The sequence below is a fragment of the Lycium ferocissimum genome, chromosome 8 (assembly GCF_029784015.1).
Source record: "Lycium ferocissimum isolate CSIRO_LF1 chromosome 8, AGI_CSIRO_Lferr_CH_V1, whole genome shotgun sequence".
Lineage (NCBI taxonomy): Eukaryota > Viridiplantae > Streptophyta > Magnoliopsida > Solanales > Solanaceae > Lycium > Lycium ferocissimum.
The window spans coordinates 21,157,243-21,174,264 of record NC_081349.1 but is presented as its reverse complement, the minus strand read 5'-3'; the positions used below and the strand labels follow the sequence as shown (position 1 = coordinate 21,174,264).

Genomic DNA, 17,022 nt, shown 5'->3' with positions numbered 1-17,022 from the left:
TTAACATACTTTGATAGGCCTTCAACTGCTTTCGTCAAATTTTCAAGTTGTTTTTCTATGGTTGAAGCATTAGTCATCATCGCATGCACCACCATCATAGGTGATGAAGAAGAACATGGTTCGTGAACATATTATGCGAACATGTTATACATAGTAGATCCAGTGCTCAAGACATCATCATCGGCTTGGGTGAAGGATTTCTTGGACTTAGATAAACTAAGTTGGGCAAGAAGCCTCTCGACCATTTTGGCGACATCCTCCCCTTTTTCTGTGGTGTTTACAGGAGATCTTACGCCTTTTGAAAAAGAACCAAAGACGACAGCCGATTCAGACTGCGCTTGCGGAGCTCGTTCTTCTAGTAATTTGGTTTGGTTGACGGGTCTGATGCTCCCTTTAGTAACATCTAGAATGTTTTCCACAACAATGGAGAATTTGGATTCGTTAGTTTTTGCGAATGCGGATTTCGAGTTGACTTTCTTGGAAGCTATCATAGTGTTTTTAAACTTCGACTGTTAGAGAGAAGAGAAGAGAGGTAAAGATTGTCCCATTGGGCGTGCCAAATGTGTAACAACTAGTCTTTCATTCTTGAAAAATAATAATCAAGACAAGAAAAATAGCGGCAGAATAATATTTGATTTCGAGAATTTGTGTAGAGGTTATAATCTTTATGAAATCTTAAATAAAAAGATGTAATCTTCTGATTCTTCTCCTCACGATACGGCCATCAATCAAGGGCTATGCTTGTTCTTGAATGGACGGATTACTTGTTGTTGAGATTTCACTATGAATGCGGAGCCGAGCTTTAATCACAAACTTAGAGGTATGGAAACTTGCGGCTCACCACTAGGAGCGAAGACTTCTTAGTATGCGGAAGACTTGCAGATGAGAGCTTCTGTATGTATTTTTCTTGATGCCTTTTGGCTTTATGAAAGCCCCTATTTATAGTTGCAGGGGAGAGCTAGGGTATGTATATGATGGGTTGAACCATGTCATTTGAACATTTGGTGACATTTGATTGGTTTTCTATTGACTTGGCATGTTGTGTCACTTATGCACATGGCACGACTTTATTGGTCCTTGACTTGACTTGGCGCGCCACGTCATTTGATACGTGGCATGGACCTTGGGCTAATAGAGTGAGCTCATCATGTGAAGTCCGATAAGATAGACTAGCCCAATTGAATTGGTCTTTCAATTAAATCCATACATGTTGGACGTAAGCAATAAATCCAATTATGTTAGCCCATAATATTTGTTTGGACCAATACATCTCGAATTTAGACTATGATCCAAATTAATTTGTGGATTTAAGTCCGACTAAATTTCTATGTCTACACGGTGTTTGGTTAGCTATTTAAAATCCTGCATAACTAATACTTTAGTACCTATATAAGTTACTAGTTTGCGGAGGCCCAAGTCCGTGACCCAACTTAAAATATAAAAATAATGCGTAAGTTTTATTTTTATACATAAATAATTTAATGTAAATGCAGGTTAATCATATTTTGTTTATATGTTTTCATAATTATTAAAAAAATTCGTCATATAATTGGAGGGCGCAAGTCATATATTCTAAAAAACAAATATTTATGAGGAAATAAATATGGTAGGAAAATTAGAAAATACCATAACGGCGCAAGTGATTCGATATTCTATAAACTAACATGATAAAATATGATAGTTGCAACTCGTTGAAGATCATAAATTGGAAATTATTTATGTATTTTATGAATTTGTGAGCATTTTTTTTTTTTTTTATATAATGTATAGGTAGAAATAGATTTCTTTTGATATTTATTAATTTTTCACTCATCAGTTTTATGTGTCAAGGCTTTATGCTATTCAAATGTGTTTTTTCACATTAGTTTTAGATGAAATTCAATAAATATCCTAAATTCATAAAATGAACCTCAAGAATCAATTTTGTTATTCATATATTCTTCACGTTTAGAAAGATTGATTTGTTAATCAAACAAGAGATTTTGAAGATAATATAATCCTGATTGATACGCTACCTTCATTTTCAACATTAAACAATGTCATTCAATAACTTTTACCTTTTGCATCTGTAAGCACGTATGATATCATAGAAGAAGTAAAATGTTGGATGTTTAGTAGAGAGAAACATATGGAGAGGAACATATGACGTAGAGCATGTTTAAAGGTAAAGTAAGACCTAATATAATAATTGCTTTAGTTGGAAAAGAAAATTTGGCTCTAACAAATCACTCATACCTAGAAATTAAGAAGTTTTTTCACTAAATTATCTTTAATTAAATATTCTCAATTTTATATGGCTTCTTGACAGTATATAAAAATTAAATCCTCTAAATGAGGATAAATTTAACTATATATAAGGAGTATATAAATAAGAAAATAACAATTTTTATTTTTCTTCGTATAGAACTGTTATACCTTTACATGAAATTTGCAATTTAGTAACTTTTCAAACCCAAATCGAGCCAAGTTAATTAATTTATATACTTTAAAACTTGGATTGAGAAAGTTGTAAAATGATACTTTAGAAAATACTGGTAAAATAGATGATAACTTCATCAAATTATTAACATTTTAAAAAATTGACTGGATTAAAATTGAGCAAGATATGACATGTGTGTTAAACAATAAATAGTAGCATAAAGAAGTGCGAAATAGGTACACTTTGAGTTATGAAATCTACTTTGTAATGAATTTTTCATGTTGAACTTAACTATTTTGTGCTAAATTATATAAAATATTGGTTATCCAATATTTTGTGAAATATTTTAATATTTAAACAAGTATTTTTTTTTTAAAAAAAATTTCTGCGATTGTCTAGAGATCAAATTGTATATTCTTTAACAATAATTTTTTTTCAATCACTTTCAGAATATTTATATAAAAAAATGTTTTGTAGTTCCTCTTTTAACATAGTAATTTTGAAATTACAGTTTTTCGGAATTCATTTTTCAATTGAGACGGAAAGACTAAAATTTACATTTTTGATACATAGTTAAAGTATTTAACAATGATATAATTTATTTGAGTTTATTCTTTTAAATTAAATCTAATCTTGCCTTAAGTGAACTCTGTGTTAATTAGTTATGTTTGCCAGCCTGTACGATATAAAATTATAGGAGAAAATAAAAATAAAAACTTTACGTTTTATTGGACGAACAAGAAATTAAAATAGAAAATGGTAACTGGTAAATAACGTCAATCAAAAATAGATAACATTATAAAAATAATATTTTCATTTTAAACCTATATTAAGGTAGAATTTGAATGATAGAATAATTCTTTAGGTGTCTATAACAAATTTTTAAGGAAAAATATATTATTTGAAACAAATTTAATTAGTATTTCTACATAAAAGTCTCAAAAGTATATGTGCGTTCTTTGTGGGTCCCACTAAAAAACTTTTCCATGACATCATCATTTTAAGTGACATGAAAAGAGTCCTAAAGTTCTTAAAATTACCAAAATGTGTGATGAATTATAAAGTCATAAAAACTACATTTAGGGGTAAAAAGAGACAAAAAAGTTCTTGTGAGGACAACAAAAAATGAGCGTCCTCTCTTATATATAGTAGTACTGAGGGAATCTATGTATGACTTTATGCAAGATGGAATAACTAATCTCTGCATTACTAATATCTGCATTACTCTAACCAACAACCAAATGGCCCCTTAGATTGTTATCAGAAGTACTTTTACCTTTAACTTATAAAATACTAAATTAGTAATATCAAAGTTTTAACAAGGTTTCAGAGAGAAAGAAAACAAGGTTTCAGAGGAAGGAATAAATAGTAGAAGGCACGACATAGTAATTGGAAAATGCATCCAACAAAGTTTAAAAACGAAATCTAAATATAGTTGAATTTTTTCCTTATTTACCTGAATCCGAAATGTTATTTTCCCGTGGATGAAGACCTTGAAACCAGAATTTTGATAATCTACAACTTGTTTATTCCTGATATCCCTGGCTGATTGGGCAACAAATTCGCTGCATCCCAGTGGCAGAGCCACAGCCAGGCAAGGGTGTTAAACCGAACACCCTTCGCCGAAAAATTATACCGTGTAGACATATCAATTATTACGTATTACAGACATATATTACATATTGAACTCCCTTAATATATAGATTATATGAATTCGAACACCCTTGACAAAATTTCTAGCTCCGCCACCGCTACATCCCCGTACCTCAATGGACTTTAGATAAGAGATATCTTTGAAACAAGATGGGATCTCATTCAAAAGTTCTCAATCATGAAAAACCAAGTGTTCAAGTTAAGGAAAGGCTTCGTCAGAAACAATCCATTTTTCAAGTTGAATTAAACTTTGTAGTTTCAAGACTTTGAGTTGAGGGAACTCGTCACTGCTCACTTTCCATTCATTATCCTCAAATTCAACAAAATTCAGTTCGAGTTCCTGAAGGTTCTGAAACTGAGCAATGTTTGATAAGTGTTGAAGGCCCAGTCTTAAGAAGGATACTTTCAATTTTTTGATATTTGACGCGGAGATGCATACAAGATATGATAGGACTTTTACGGGCCGATCATCGAAAATGTTCAGCACCTTAAGCTGTTTTGCACCCAGTATAGGGAATTGACCACTGCACAGACCCTTAAATTTGCATCTCAGTTCCCGAATATTAGGTGTTTTTCTCAGCATCAATCCTGCATCCTCGACACAAGAAAAATATGGAGTGGAAAAAGTTCCCAAATAGTCAAGTTTTGAGGATTCGTCACTTAACTCTTCTGAAGTCAAGCAATGGGAAATGTGAAGATGTCTCAATTTAGCCATCTTCCAAACTGTCATGGGTACTGATAGATTCCCTTTCGTGATTATCAAAGTTTCAAGATTCCACAGCTTGTCTACGGACGGTGTAATTGACTCCTTAGAAGTTCGTGCAGCAAAATACCTCAAGTAGACTAGCTTAGTTGGGAATGAATCAATCACAGTGAACTCCAAATCCAATACTTTTAGAAACTTAAAATTGTGAAATATGTTTGAGGCTTGAGCAATTGAAGAGGATGCATTTGCGTTAGCTCCCTTGAACGATCTGAGACGACAAGTGAGCAAGACAAACTCCATGATACTAGATCAACTTTAGCATAGAAGGCCGGTCGACGTCGAGCAAAGCTACTTGTAAGAGTAAAAGTCTCCTTGGGACCTAGAATAAAGAAAATAGTACACAATAAGTTTCAAAAATCACTTCATTACTTTATTGATTGAACAAACAAAACACCATTTAGTTTGTCTTTTACCGTTCTATACGTTGTATAAGATCCTCCTTGTGTGCTCTTGCCTTGCAGAAATGAAACAAGATATCATGAATGCGACATACTTTGACCTTGACACCACAACTCCTCTTAGCAAGCATCACTAGATTGCTTTCAACAATAATATTCAAGTAATCTTCTACTATGTCGTTAAAAAAATTCCTTACGGACTTTACCTGAGAGAAGAAAAAAGAAGAAGACGCGATTTTAATAAAATAATGGGCCAATTTTATTTTAGAGAGTGAAACTCTATTTTAATTAAGAGAGAATAGGGTTAATATGGGTTGGGGTCGGGTCGGGTCTTTTTGCCATGTGAACTGAGGAAAAAAAAAAAAAAGGAAAAGTCCATGTGTACTGAATTAAATTTCATGTCATATTTTATTGGCCAAATATATAGTGGGTGACTTTGAATGTGATATGGAAAAAGTTGGGTGAGCTTCTTGTTACAAAACAAAGAAACATGACCTTGAGAGATCATTACCCATAGTTGGGTGACCTTCTCTGTTTCTACCTCTTAGTTATAGTGCATTTGTACAATAAAAACATGACCTTCTCTGTTCCCGTTTGGCCATAGTTTTGGGAGCATATTTTGGAGACTTGTTTTCAAATCTTTGTTTTGCCATAAATTTTTTCCAAACTTTGAAGACAAATCTTCAAAATTACAAATTCTGGCTCAAACCTATTTTTGGGCCAAGATCTATGTTTTGGCCTTTTTTTTTTTTAATAATAAAAAAAAAAAAGTTAGGGTAGTTTTTAAAAGTTTTGAAAAGGCCAAAACATAGATAAAAAAAGGGCAGCCCAGTGCACTTAACTCCCGCTATGCGCGGGGTCCGGGAAAGGGCCGGACCACAAGGGTCTATTGTAAGGGCCGGACCGCAAGGGTCTATGGGGGTACGCGTACTGATAGACCTTGTGTCCGCCCTCCCCGGACCCCCGCGCATGCTTGAGCTGCTCTTTTTTATCTATGTTTTGGCCTTTTCAAAACTTTTAAAACTACCTAACTTTTTTTATTTTTTTTTATTTTTTATTATTATTATTTTTTTAATAAAAAAAACCTCATCTATTTATGACCCAACTAATTATATATACCATGTTCCTCCATTAAAGCCGTATCTACCATACATCCACAATTAAAGCAGTCTCTTCTATGAAGTGAACGAGCTAAGCTAGTTACTATCGTTTTTTCTTCTTCTTGAATGGATGGATCTTTGTATTGTAATTTTAATTGTAGTAGCTAGTAATTGTGTTATTAGCAATTATTATTAAAATATCATGTTCTGTATAATTTGAGATTTGCAAGTATGTATATTTTGTATGGTTGTGTAGTCTTGATAGTTTTTAGAACTTATGGGTATAAATAATATTTCATGTTTTCCACAACAAAAAGTGAAATATGTTTTGAAAAACTATGGTAATCACATTTTCAAAACTTGAAAAACTTCACCCAAATCAAAATTTTCAATTTTTTTTGGGAGTCTTGTTTATGCATCCTAAATTCTCCTTTAGATCTCAGGAACACACGATAATGAGTTTTAACATGTAGCATCCTGCTTTAAAAAAATCATCTCTTCTTTACGAATTAATTTCAACGCATATCGAAGAGGATATAATGAGTTTTAACACTGAAAAGGACTTCAGGAAGAACAATATCACACTTTATATCATACCAGGCACACTTATAATGAGATAATATCAGCATTATACCTACTACTTTAAGGATCGGGTAATTACAGGGCCCAGAATTTATGTGCCATCATTCAATTCAAGAGCACAAAATCAAGATAAAGCCAACTATACTGGCAGCAATTTCAAGCTTTAAATAGATTTAAAGCAAGTTTTCCCCATTTGCAAGGTGCAGTATATTTCATCCACCTTATAGAGCACGGTTACGTTTCAACATACTGACAATCTGCATTCAAATAAAAAAGTAAAGCAAGAACATGTCTATATTATAAAAGAACTTTTATCATTAGAAAAGCAAATAGGAGATAGCAACCCATGACATGAACTCGAACATCATGGAAGTTGGGAGTTACCTCAAACTTGGATATGTTTCTCCTTGTCCCTCCTTCAAATCCTAGCCCATCAAAGATGCATATGTAAGCTGGTGTTTTTGGAGAGTTGACAGATCCATCAAGAAAATCTGGAGAATGATTCTAGCAGCAATTTTTTGGTGTCTCTGGAAAGAAAGGAATCATAGATGCTTTGATGGAATATCAACTCCTACTAGTTTTTTAAAGGGAAAAGTGTTCAAAACACACTTAAACTATGACCAAAGTTGCCATAACACACCTAAACTTTACGGGGATACTATGACCCCGCAGACTTATTTTTTATGTATTTTGTACGCTTTTATATGGTGACCTGTACAAGCGATTGAACCTACTCTCCTTGAGCACGTAAGATTCCATATAAAAACGTAAATAATACACAAAAAATAAGTCCAAGGGGGTCATAGGACCCCCGCAAAGTTTAGGTGTGTTATGGCAACTTTGGCAAAATCTGGATAGCAAATTACTGTTCATCTTCTTCATAGAGAACTGGACTTAAATTTGATCCTAATGCACTTCAAATCTCAACCAAACATCACCAAATTTCAGATTCGAATTCCTCTTGACGTTCCGGTTCTTTTGATATATCACCCACTCGAAATGGAGCTCATTTGCCCGAAAATTCGAGTTCGAAGCTTTAAGCTTTGCTCATGGCAGTCATGGAGTCGTTCAGTTCTTCTTCACATTCAAACGTCTTATTAGCTTGAGTTCAACTTCAAACAATCAGCAACCAAGAATTTTACTCATCAAATCCGGAATTTGAAGACCCAGCTTCAAGCTTTGTTCATGGAGTCATGGAGTTTTTATTTACTAGTTCTACAATCTTAATCCACTATTGATAATCATGTTTTCAATGACGACAATGTCACAAATCCTATATAATATCGAAAAAGACCCGTTTGATTTGGTCGTTATAATGAAGTTTTTTGGGTTTTCGAACTTGGAAAGTTCAGAAATGAAAAAGGCCCGTCTGATTTTAACATTTTTGGGGGTGCGTGCATACACTCGTTTGAATTTGAGTGACTTTGTCCATATAAAAGCGTAAATAATACACAAAAAATAAGTCCAGGGGGGTCATAGGACCCCCGCAAAGTTTAGGTGTGTTATGGCAACTTTGGCCATAGTTTAAGTGTGTTTTGAACACTTTTCCCTTTTTTAAAAGTTAGTTGGTTAGTTAGTTTATTTTGCTGGAATTTTCTTGCCCCTATAAACAGTCTCGGTAGCTATTTGGATTTTGTTAGTTCCTTGACCCTAGTACAGTAGAGGTCTTGGCAGTTGGTTTTTGGACTGTCTTTACAAGCTTTTAGCTTTTTTGCTCTGTGAAACTCCAAATTGCTGTACTGGAGTTTTTAACAACTTACTTTTCTGTAATTTCTGCATCTTCTTGATGCCTTTTCTAATGCATTTTATTACTTCATCAAAAAATAAAAAATAAAAAAATGAAGGTCTCAATATGAATGGCTCAGACCTAGGCTATTAAATGCATTTGATTAATATTTTGTTTACATTAATATTTAAGCACTTATTTGGTCTGAATAGATCATAATCATTAAGATCTTGAACAAAGTCTTAATATCATTAGGAGATATTTTGTATTGATAATTTTCATCACCACTCTATCTACAATAACCTGTCGCCACCACTAATCACCTCTGCCATCACAACCACCACCACCATGGTTAACCACCAACCACCTTTGTCATCACAACCACCACCATCACGGTTAACCACTAACCACCTTTGTCATCACAACCACCACCACCATGATTAACCACCAACCGCCTTTGTCATCACAACCACCACTGCTGTCAACTACCAACCACCTTTGTCATCACAACCACCACCGCAGTCAATGGCGACGCCATCTCCGCCACCGCTATCATCCACTACCACCACTACGGTCAATCCTTACTACCAACTACCTCCACCATCGCTATTAGCGCTGCCGCCAACGACCAGCAACACATCGTCAACCAACACACGTTCTTCGGTCACGACCACCAACACTACCAACTACTAACATCAACCAACTCCACCATCACAACCGAAACTCACCATGCGCGCCAGTCACTACAACACCTGCAACTACCTCCACCGTCACAACTATCACCACCACCGTTACTAGCCATCAGCACCAACCATCACCACCACAACTACTACAAACCGTCTCCATCATTGCTATCAAATATAAATGTCTCTTTTTTTTTTAATCAAATAAAATGATTTTTTTGTAATATTTAATTAATTTTTTGGAATATATATTTATTATAGTTAAAAATAAATAAATTACACATTCAACTATTGAAAAACAAAGCGTGTTAATTATTCAATGTTCAGATCTAGAGACAACATCTTTAGAGTTAAAAGAGCTTCTAGTTTGCTTACCTTTCTGACAAGCATCACAGAGGTGATCCTTTGTATAGTTCAATTTTGGTAGTCCAAGTACCAAATCATGCTTGGCAAGTTTCTCTATGTCATGCCCCAAATAGACGTGAGTGGCATCCACACTAATCCTATAGTGGGCAAACCATTCCCTTAACCCATTAACACATCTATTTCAATTACTTAAGCCAATTATAAGTCAATCATCACAAATAAATAATTAAACTGTCTAATCATCTCATAAATAAATAATGTAAATGCGGAAGTCTAACTATTACAACCCCAAAATCTGAAAGTCATCGTATCAAGGACTCTAACTAAATATGTCTAAAGAGTAAGCAACTGTCTAAAATAATCAACAATGTCTGGAATGGAAATAGACACATGTAATAAGAAAGATCTTCAGGCGGCATGGCACCGATAGGAGCTCACCCACAGATCTCTCATGAAACAACCTCTACTATATGCGAGGTCTGGAAGAAGTCTCTGGCTTAAAATCTGCATCACAAAAAAAGTACAGCAAGTGTAGGTTAGTACAAACAACACGTACTGGTAGGTATCATAGGCCGACTAAGACTAGTACCATGCATATAATTATAAAATAAATGAAATAGGCAGACTAGCTCAACAAACATAGACCACAAAACCAATCATCAAACAACCCTCTCGGAGAACAATCATCAAGTATCGACGGAAATTCAATAATAACACGTCAAGTCACGGAGAAACAACAATGAATATCCACCACGGTATCTGTATCAACCCGTAATCATACCTATCTCTGTATCCGTATCAACCCATATCCATATCTGTCTCTGTATCTGTACACATATGCTAAATGGTAATGTTTTCCTCAAATAGCCATGACCTGCAGGGGACCCATGGTGTCCATGTACCACTCGTTCCGGAACGAACCTCGGACCATGAGTATCTCAACTAGGCTGCATTGTCACCCCCGATCAAATGCGCCTTTAAAAGATGTATATATATTTCATCGCAATCATCATCGGTAATTTCTCATAGTCAATCACAAGGAAATACAATCAATAGAATCAAGTACAATAAAGTTTATAACAACTTGCTCACGATAGTGTACTATGTAACTATCTCAATCAATTATCCGAAGGGTATGTATTAACACCTCCTTTCAACAATGTCAAGAATACATTCAAGTTCATTCAATTTCAATAGTGCAAAAACAAATTACAAACAAGTCACACAAACTAATAATAATCGCCCAAACTCCATGTCTGAAGACCTAGACATGCTTTCTCCCATAAATTTTATAACACATACAATCAACTAATCAAATTCTAACTCAAGTAATAACCTATCTCAAGCAGATTTGAGCAATGGAATCACTCTGCAACGGCCTTTCCCTTTTGCAGTGCCTCAGAACACTCAAAGTCTAGAAATATAGTTCTATATGCGTATTCGAATCATCTACTCAGAATAAAAGACAATTTGGGAATGAAACCCGCTTAATTCTACCTCTTTCCATTAGGTAATCAATGTCTAGGCGTAAATTTGACCTAACATTGTCTACAACCATCATAATATATCAATTCATAGGTTTTCTCATTCAATTAACCCTTAACTAATATTTTTCATGCTAAAAGTTACCTCTTTTATGAAACCCTAAGTCCCAATTACCATCCCGATATATCTAGAGATTGAATTCTCAATTAACAATAATAATTCATGCTTTGAATGATAATCTAGCAATAGCATTCATAACCCATTGATTGTCATAAGGGTTCTTACGTTCTAGGGTTTTCTAGTCCCCAATTCACCATTAGTAGCATACTTAGATGGTGTTTAATCTTAAGATGTTGATGGAATGAATGGAATAAAGACATGTAACTTACCTCTCAAGAGTTTCCTTGCCCTAGACTTGATAATTTCGCCCTAGGTGTTTATGGGAAACTGTGTTGGAGTTGTGTGAATAAATAATTCTAAGTGTAGGTCTTTAAATCGCTGAAACTGTCCATCGATCCGTTGCAGCGGTCGACGCGTACGCTATCGCGCTACCGCTAAAGCGACAGGGGCTCCGCTATAGCAGACCCTGCAACATTACCTATTCCGCTATAATGGGCCCTTCTCCGCTGTAGCGCATCCGCTATGGCAATCGACCCTCCGCTCTGGCGGATCCTACGACCCATCATAACCCGCTATGGCGATGACCCATCCGCTATAGCGGGTCCACTACCACGATGATTCACCTGCCGCAGCGGGTTCTTTTTAGGTAGTAACCTCAGTAATTAGCTGAGTTTCATACTTAGTTTCTATGGAGCATCTCTAATCCTTAAGAATAGTTTATATAGAGCATCTCTAATCCTTAAGAATACAACTCAAAATTTAAACCAAGTAAAACAACACAAAGCACAATCACTTATACACGACGAAACACACAACACAACCAAAAACCAACTTATTCGTATCCACCCATTCCTAGCCTCGGAATGACATTATTGAGGGTAAAATTGTCACGCAAGCATAAAGACCAAGCGGGTCGTTACACTCTATTAGTCTCATGCTTGCATGTCCTAGCTTTTTGTTCCATATCCAGGGATCTTCTCTCAAAGTAGATAAACATATGTGACCTACTGAACTTTTTACAGAATCCAGAACATATAAACTTTTATTTATGCTTCCTGGAGGAATTTCCTTGCCTTTGGTGTCTTCTATAATGCATCCTTTTATTCTAAATCTTACTTCAAGATTTGAATAACAGAGCTGACTAATACTTAAGAGATTGTACTTAAGTCCCTTCACAAGATAAACATTAGTAATATCACTGGAATTATTAAATGTTATTGTACCAACACCAATTACTGTTCCTATGGAATTATCTCCAAAGGTTACCAATCCTCCATCATAATCTGTGACTGATTTGAACAAGCTTTTGCCACCTGTCATGTGACTGGAACACACATACACACTATCTATACCATTTATCTTTTGATTTCTTCTTGTGGTGTTCCTGCAAAACAGTATCATTACTTTCTTTTAGCTACCCAAGCTTGCTTGGGTCCTTGAGGGTTAGCTTGTGAAACATTTTTTGGTTTCCATTCCCGTCTAGATGAAGTATCATAACGAAATCTACATTGAAAATATTTATGACCGATTTTACCACAAGAAAATATTTTTTGAGAGAAAGATTCTTCAATGACATTATGAAGACTCTTCAATGACATTATGATTAGTCCATCTAGGCATGGAGGAAAATTTTCCTCTAGACTTCCTGTCAATTGAATTAATAAATTTAGTCGACTGACCTGTCTTTCCATGAGATTTACATTTACCTTAAGAGTTGTCACCGATGGGTTTCTTTCCAGTTGACTTGCTACTGCGAGTCGACTGGTTTGACCTGATAGAGCTATGACTGGTAGACTTGCGCATACTATTGAATTGTAGTTGCAAGTCACGAACTTCTTCTTGAAGAAGATCTTTTTTGATTTCGCTTACTTCCATTTTCATTTCCCAGTCTTTTTTCTCTCTTTGAAGCTTTCTATATTCATCAAAAACTCTATTTAAATCTTCTAAAGTTTGATCTATGAGTTCTTTTAGAACAAGGATAAGGTCATACCTCGCTCGCTTCACCGATTGCCATGAAACAGACATTTTCTACTACATCATCTTCATTGTCTGAAATTTCATCTTCACTCCAGCTGCTGAATGTTCTTTGTTTCTAATAGTTCCTGGAAGGTCTTCCCTAGACTCTGAGCATTCAGATGCAATATGTCCATATTTTCCACATTCAAAGCATTTTCCATCATGTTTTTGTTGATCAGTGGAGCTTTTTCCTTTTCTAAAATTTGAGCTTGCCCTTCGATTATTCCTTGATCTTCTCATAGCTTCTACTACAGATCTAGATATCATTGTGACTTCCTCTTCCTTGAAATCATCATCAATTTCTTCAACTTGAGTTTTGAAGGCAACCAACATCTTTTTCTCCTCCTTTAGATGCCTATTGATGTGATTTTTCTCAAAGGTCGTGAGATTTCCTCCGAGTTCATCATAAGTCATTTTGTCTAGTTTTCCAATCTTCCAGAACAATAGACTTCGTTTCCCAAGACTTATGAAGACTTCTGACAAGTTTCCTGACCTGTTGTGAGTTTGAGTAAGTTACCCCAGGAGACTTTAGTTCACAGATGATCTTGCTAAATCTTGAGAACATTGCCTCAATATTTTCATCATCCTTCATCATAAAGTTTTCATACTCATGAGGAAGAGCATCAATCTTGTTTTCTTGAACTGTCGACGTCCCTTCATAGGTTACTTCCAGTTTGTCCCACATTTCTATAGCAGTTTCACAATTTGATATCTTGTTGTATTCATCTCCACTGACAGCACAGTAGAGTAAAGATATAGCTCTAGCATTTATTGTGATAGTTTCTTGTTGTTCCTTAGTAGTATCAAATTACACCTCATCACTTTTCTCTTTGGCATCTTTTGCAACAGGAATAGGCTTTGGTCACTTTTTGATTACTACCCATGTTACACCTCGTGAATTTTTGCGTCGTCGTAAGCAAACTAACGTGAATATAGAGAGGCTATGATACCTCTAAAAGGTTAAGGAAGACTTTTAATAAGTGTTAGACAAGTATTTAAAGGTTTCGGGATCAAGCGAATCGAAGAAATTAGGTTCGTTGAAAATTTGAAAAAACTTGGCAGAATTTTGGACAGAAATATTGGTCCAACTTGAGAGGGGCATATCTTCTAGAATATAAGGCGTTACGGAACCTATAACCTATGTAAATTGAAGTTCAATGAGTCTTCTTTCTAATGCAACTGACAAATCGCATTTCTGTGAAGTATAGAGTAAAATATGACCCGTACGATAAAGTGCGTCCCGCACTTTCTGGGCACACTTTGCCAAAAATTCTAGAAAGTTGGAATTTTTTTTTTTTTACCTCGGATGAATAATAACCTGTACTTCAAAGTACGGGATGAACAATGCCCGTACTTTGCCCGAAATTTCCAGAAAATTGAGGTCGGTGGAAAATTGTTCCTAAGCCTATAAATAGACATTTCCCACGAATTGGGCCTCATTTTTCACCTACAATAAAACCCTGAAGCCTCTCTAAGCTTCCATTAACTCACCATATCAACACAAATCCAAGAGAAATCAAAGATTAAACATCAAGAATCAAGAGAATCTAGTGTAAAGAAGCTCACTACGGTTGATAGAAGTCAAGAATTCCTTTGGTATGGAAGTTGGGGTTTTTCTCAAGTGAAGTATCTTCATCTAAAGTTCATTCTTATATGATCAAAGGTGAGTTTTATACCTATTTCATGTTATTAAGAGTATTTGAGTGGTTGAATAACTTGGATTAGAGAAGTAAGTAGAATATGCATCTCAAATGTGGAAATAAGGATATTTTGAATAGTAAGTTCACTTGAGTCATGATTCTTAGAGTGCTATGAGTATAATTTTGTTGTGAATGATAATAAGGATGTTGAGGAAGAATTAGATGTGAATAAAAATGGTGTTGTGTTATAGTTATTGTTATGGATGACTTTGAAAAGGAGTTTTGAGAATTGAACAATGTTTAACTTGAAGAAGTTTATTGATTATGATATTATGGGTGTTGCTATCGATATGTGGGAGTTGTTTATCATATGGAGGAAGTTATTGGAAAAAGGAAATGCTGCCCAATTTTCGTTAGCTCTTAGTCATTTTAGTTTGGACTTAAGTATGTTTCCAATTATCTAATTTTAGTACAAATATTCTTGAATGTAGAATCGTGAGCTTGGAAGGAGAACGTTTAGTCGATAAAGTTAAAGAGACGTAAAGGTATGTAAGGCTAGTCCCTTTCTTTCAAAGGCATGACTCCTATACTTTGATTCCTATATATTTCCATGACTTTCTCATATCCCAAAGTTGAAGGCTAAAGACTTCTAAGAGCTTCATATGAGTAAAAGATGGGATATGTTCTATGATAATGACGATGATTATGCTGTTTTTATTCATAGAGATTCTAAAGCTTATGAAATGATGCTATAATGAGACTAATGATCCTATTGCATGATTTTCTTGATATTACTCATTGTTGATAGTCTCACCCCATAATACTAGTTCCTTCAAGGTGAGATATGGCGATCATGATTGTTCCATAACATAATCGGAGGTTACCGACCTTACGTCACTCCGATAGAGTTGTAGCTTTTAATTGGGCTCTCATGCATGCTTATTTTTATGTATGATTACACCGGGCCTAGTTGACCGGGCAGACACCACTTCGGTGGGCGGCTTATGGATGATGATAGTTACACCGTGCCTAGTTGGCCGGGCAGTCACCACTAGTGGGTGGCATGAGATGATTACCCCGGACGCGGGCTAGTGATGATATTATGTTATGTATGTATGAAAAATGTTTTCTTAAAAGGCTAAGCATGCATGGTATTCGCCTTAAGAGGCAGTTTGATATACAGGTTATCTCTTTCTCTCATGTTTCCTTATTGCTTTATTACATTATTGTTCATGCCTTACATACTCAGTACATTGTTCATACTGACATCCTTTCTTTTATGGATGCTGTGTTCATGCCCACAGGTAGATAGGGAGACGGACTGGATACCTAGGAGCTCTATCAGCAGTCTTACAGGAGCACTCCACTTCTCCGGAGTTGCCGCTTGTTGGTATATTCTTTGTGTACATATTTGGGGCATAACGGGGTCCTGTCCCATCCTTATGATTCGAGTATTCTAGTAGAGGCTCGTAGATAGATGTGTGTGGGTAGTACATGTCTCATGATCTTATTAGTGCATATTATGTACATCATTTTATAGCCTTGTGGGCCTCTGTGTGTGTGTGTATATATGTGTGTGTGTGTGTGTGTGTGTGTTTGGGAAATAAATGAAGGTTGTCTCGTAATGAGTTTTATGATGAGAATAGTGTATGTTCATACTGAATGTGATGACAAGTGAGTTAGGTGGTGCTCGGTAGGGTAGCTCCGGGTACCCATCATGGCCCTCTAGTCAGGTCGTGACAACCCAAGCCTGATAATTAGTTGACATGATGAAAATCTTGAACCTCTCTTTCCAGTATGCATAGTGTTCACTTGTAAAATAGGGAGGTCTAATAGGGCAATGCCCATCTTGCAGTATTGCTCTAGGAATATGATATCTAGCCATTTGATCTTTTCTTCATGTCTTTGTTAAGCAACCAAAAGTGAGACCAGGCTCTGATACCAATTGAAAGTGCAAGAGGGGGGGGGGGTGTGAATTGTAGCTTTTTCGCTAAGTTAGTCGACTTTCTAAAGTTGGCAGTCGACTGTTGGACAGAATGTATGCAAAAGCTAAATAACAGAAAGTAAT

At 35.5% G+C, this 17,022-nt stretch overlaps 1 protein-coding gene across 1 annotated transcript; it reads right to left on the bottom strand.

Moving 5' to 3' along the window:
• Positions 1–4,174: 4,174 nt before the first annotated feature.
• On the bottom strand, positions 4,175–5,416 carry LOC132066708 (putative late blight resistance protein homolog R1B-16). Its single transcript, XM_059459946.1, has 2 exons — positions 5,252–5,416; positions 4,175–5,157 (listed from the first exon to the last, which is right to left on the bottom strand). Exon 2 carries the CDS (start codon positions 5,076–5,078, stop codon positions 4,272–4,274), a length of 807 nt encoding a protein of 268 aa, XP_059315929.1. The 5' UTR covers positions 5,079–5,157; positions 5,252–5,416; the 3' UTR covers positions 4,175–4,271.
• Positions 5,417–17,022: the final 11,606 nt, after the last annotated feature.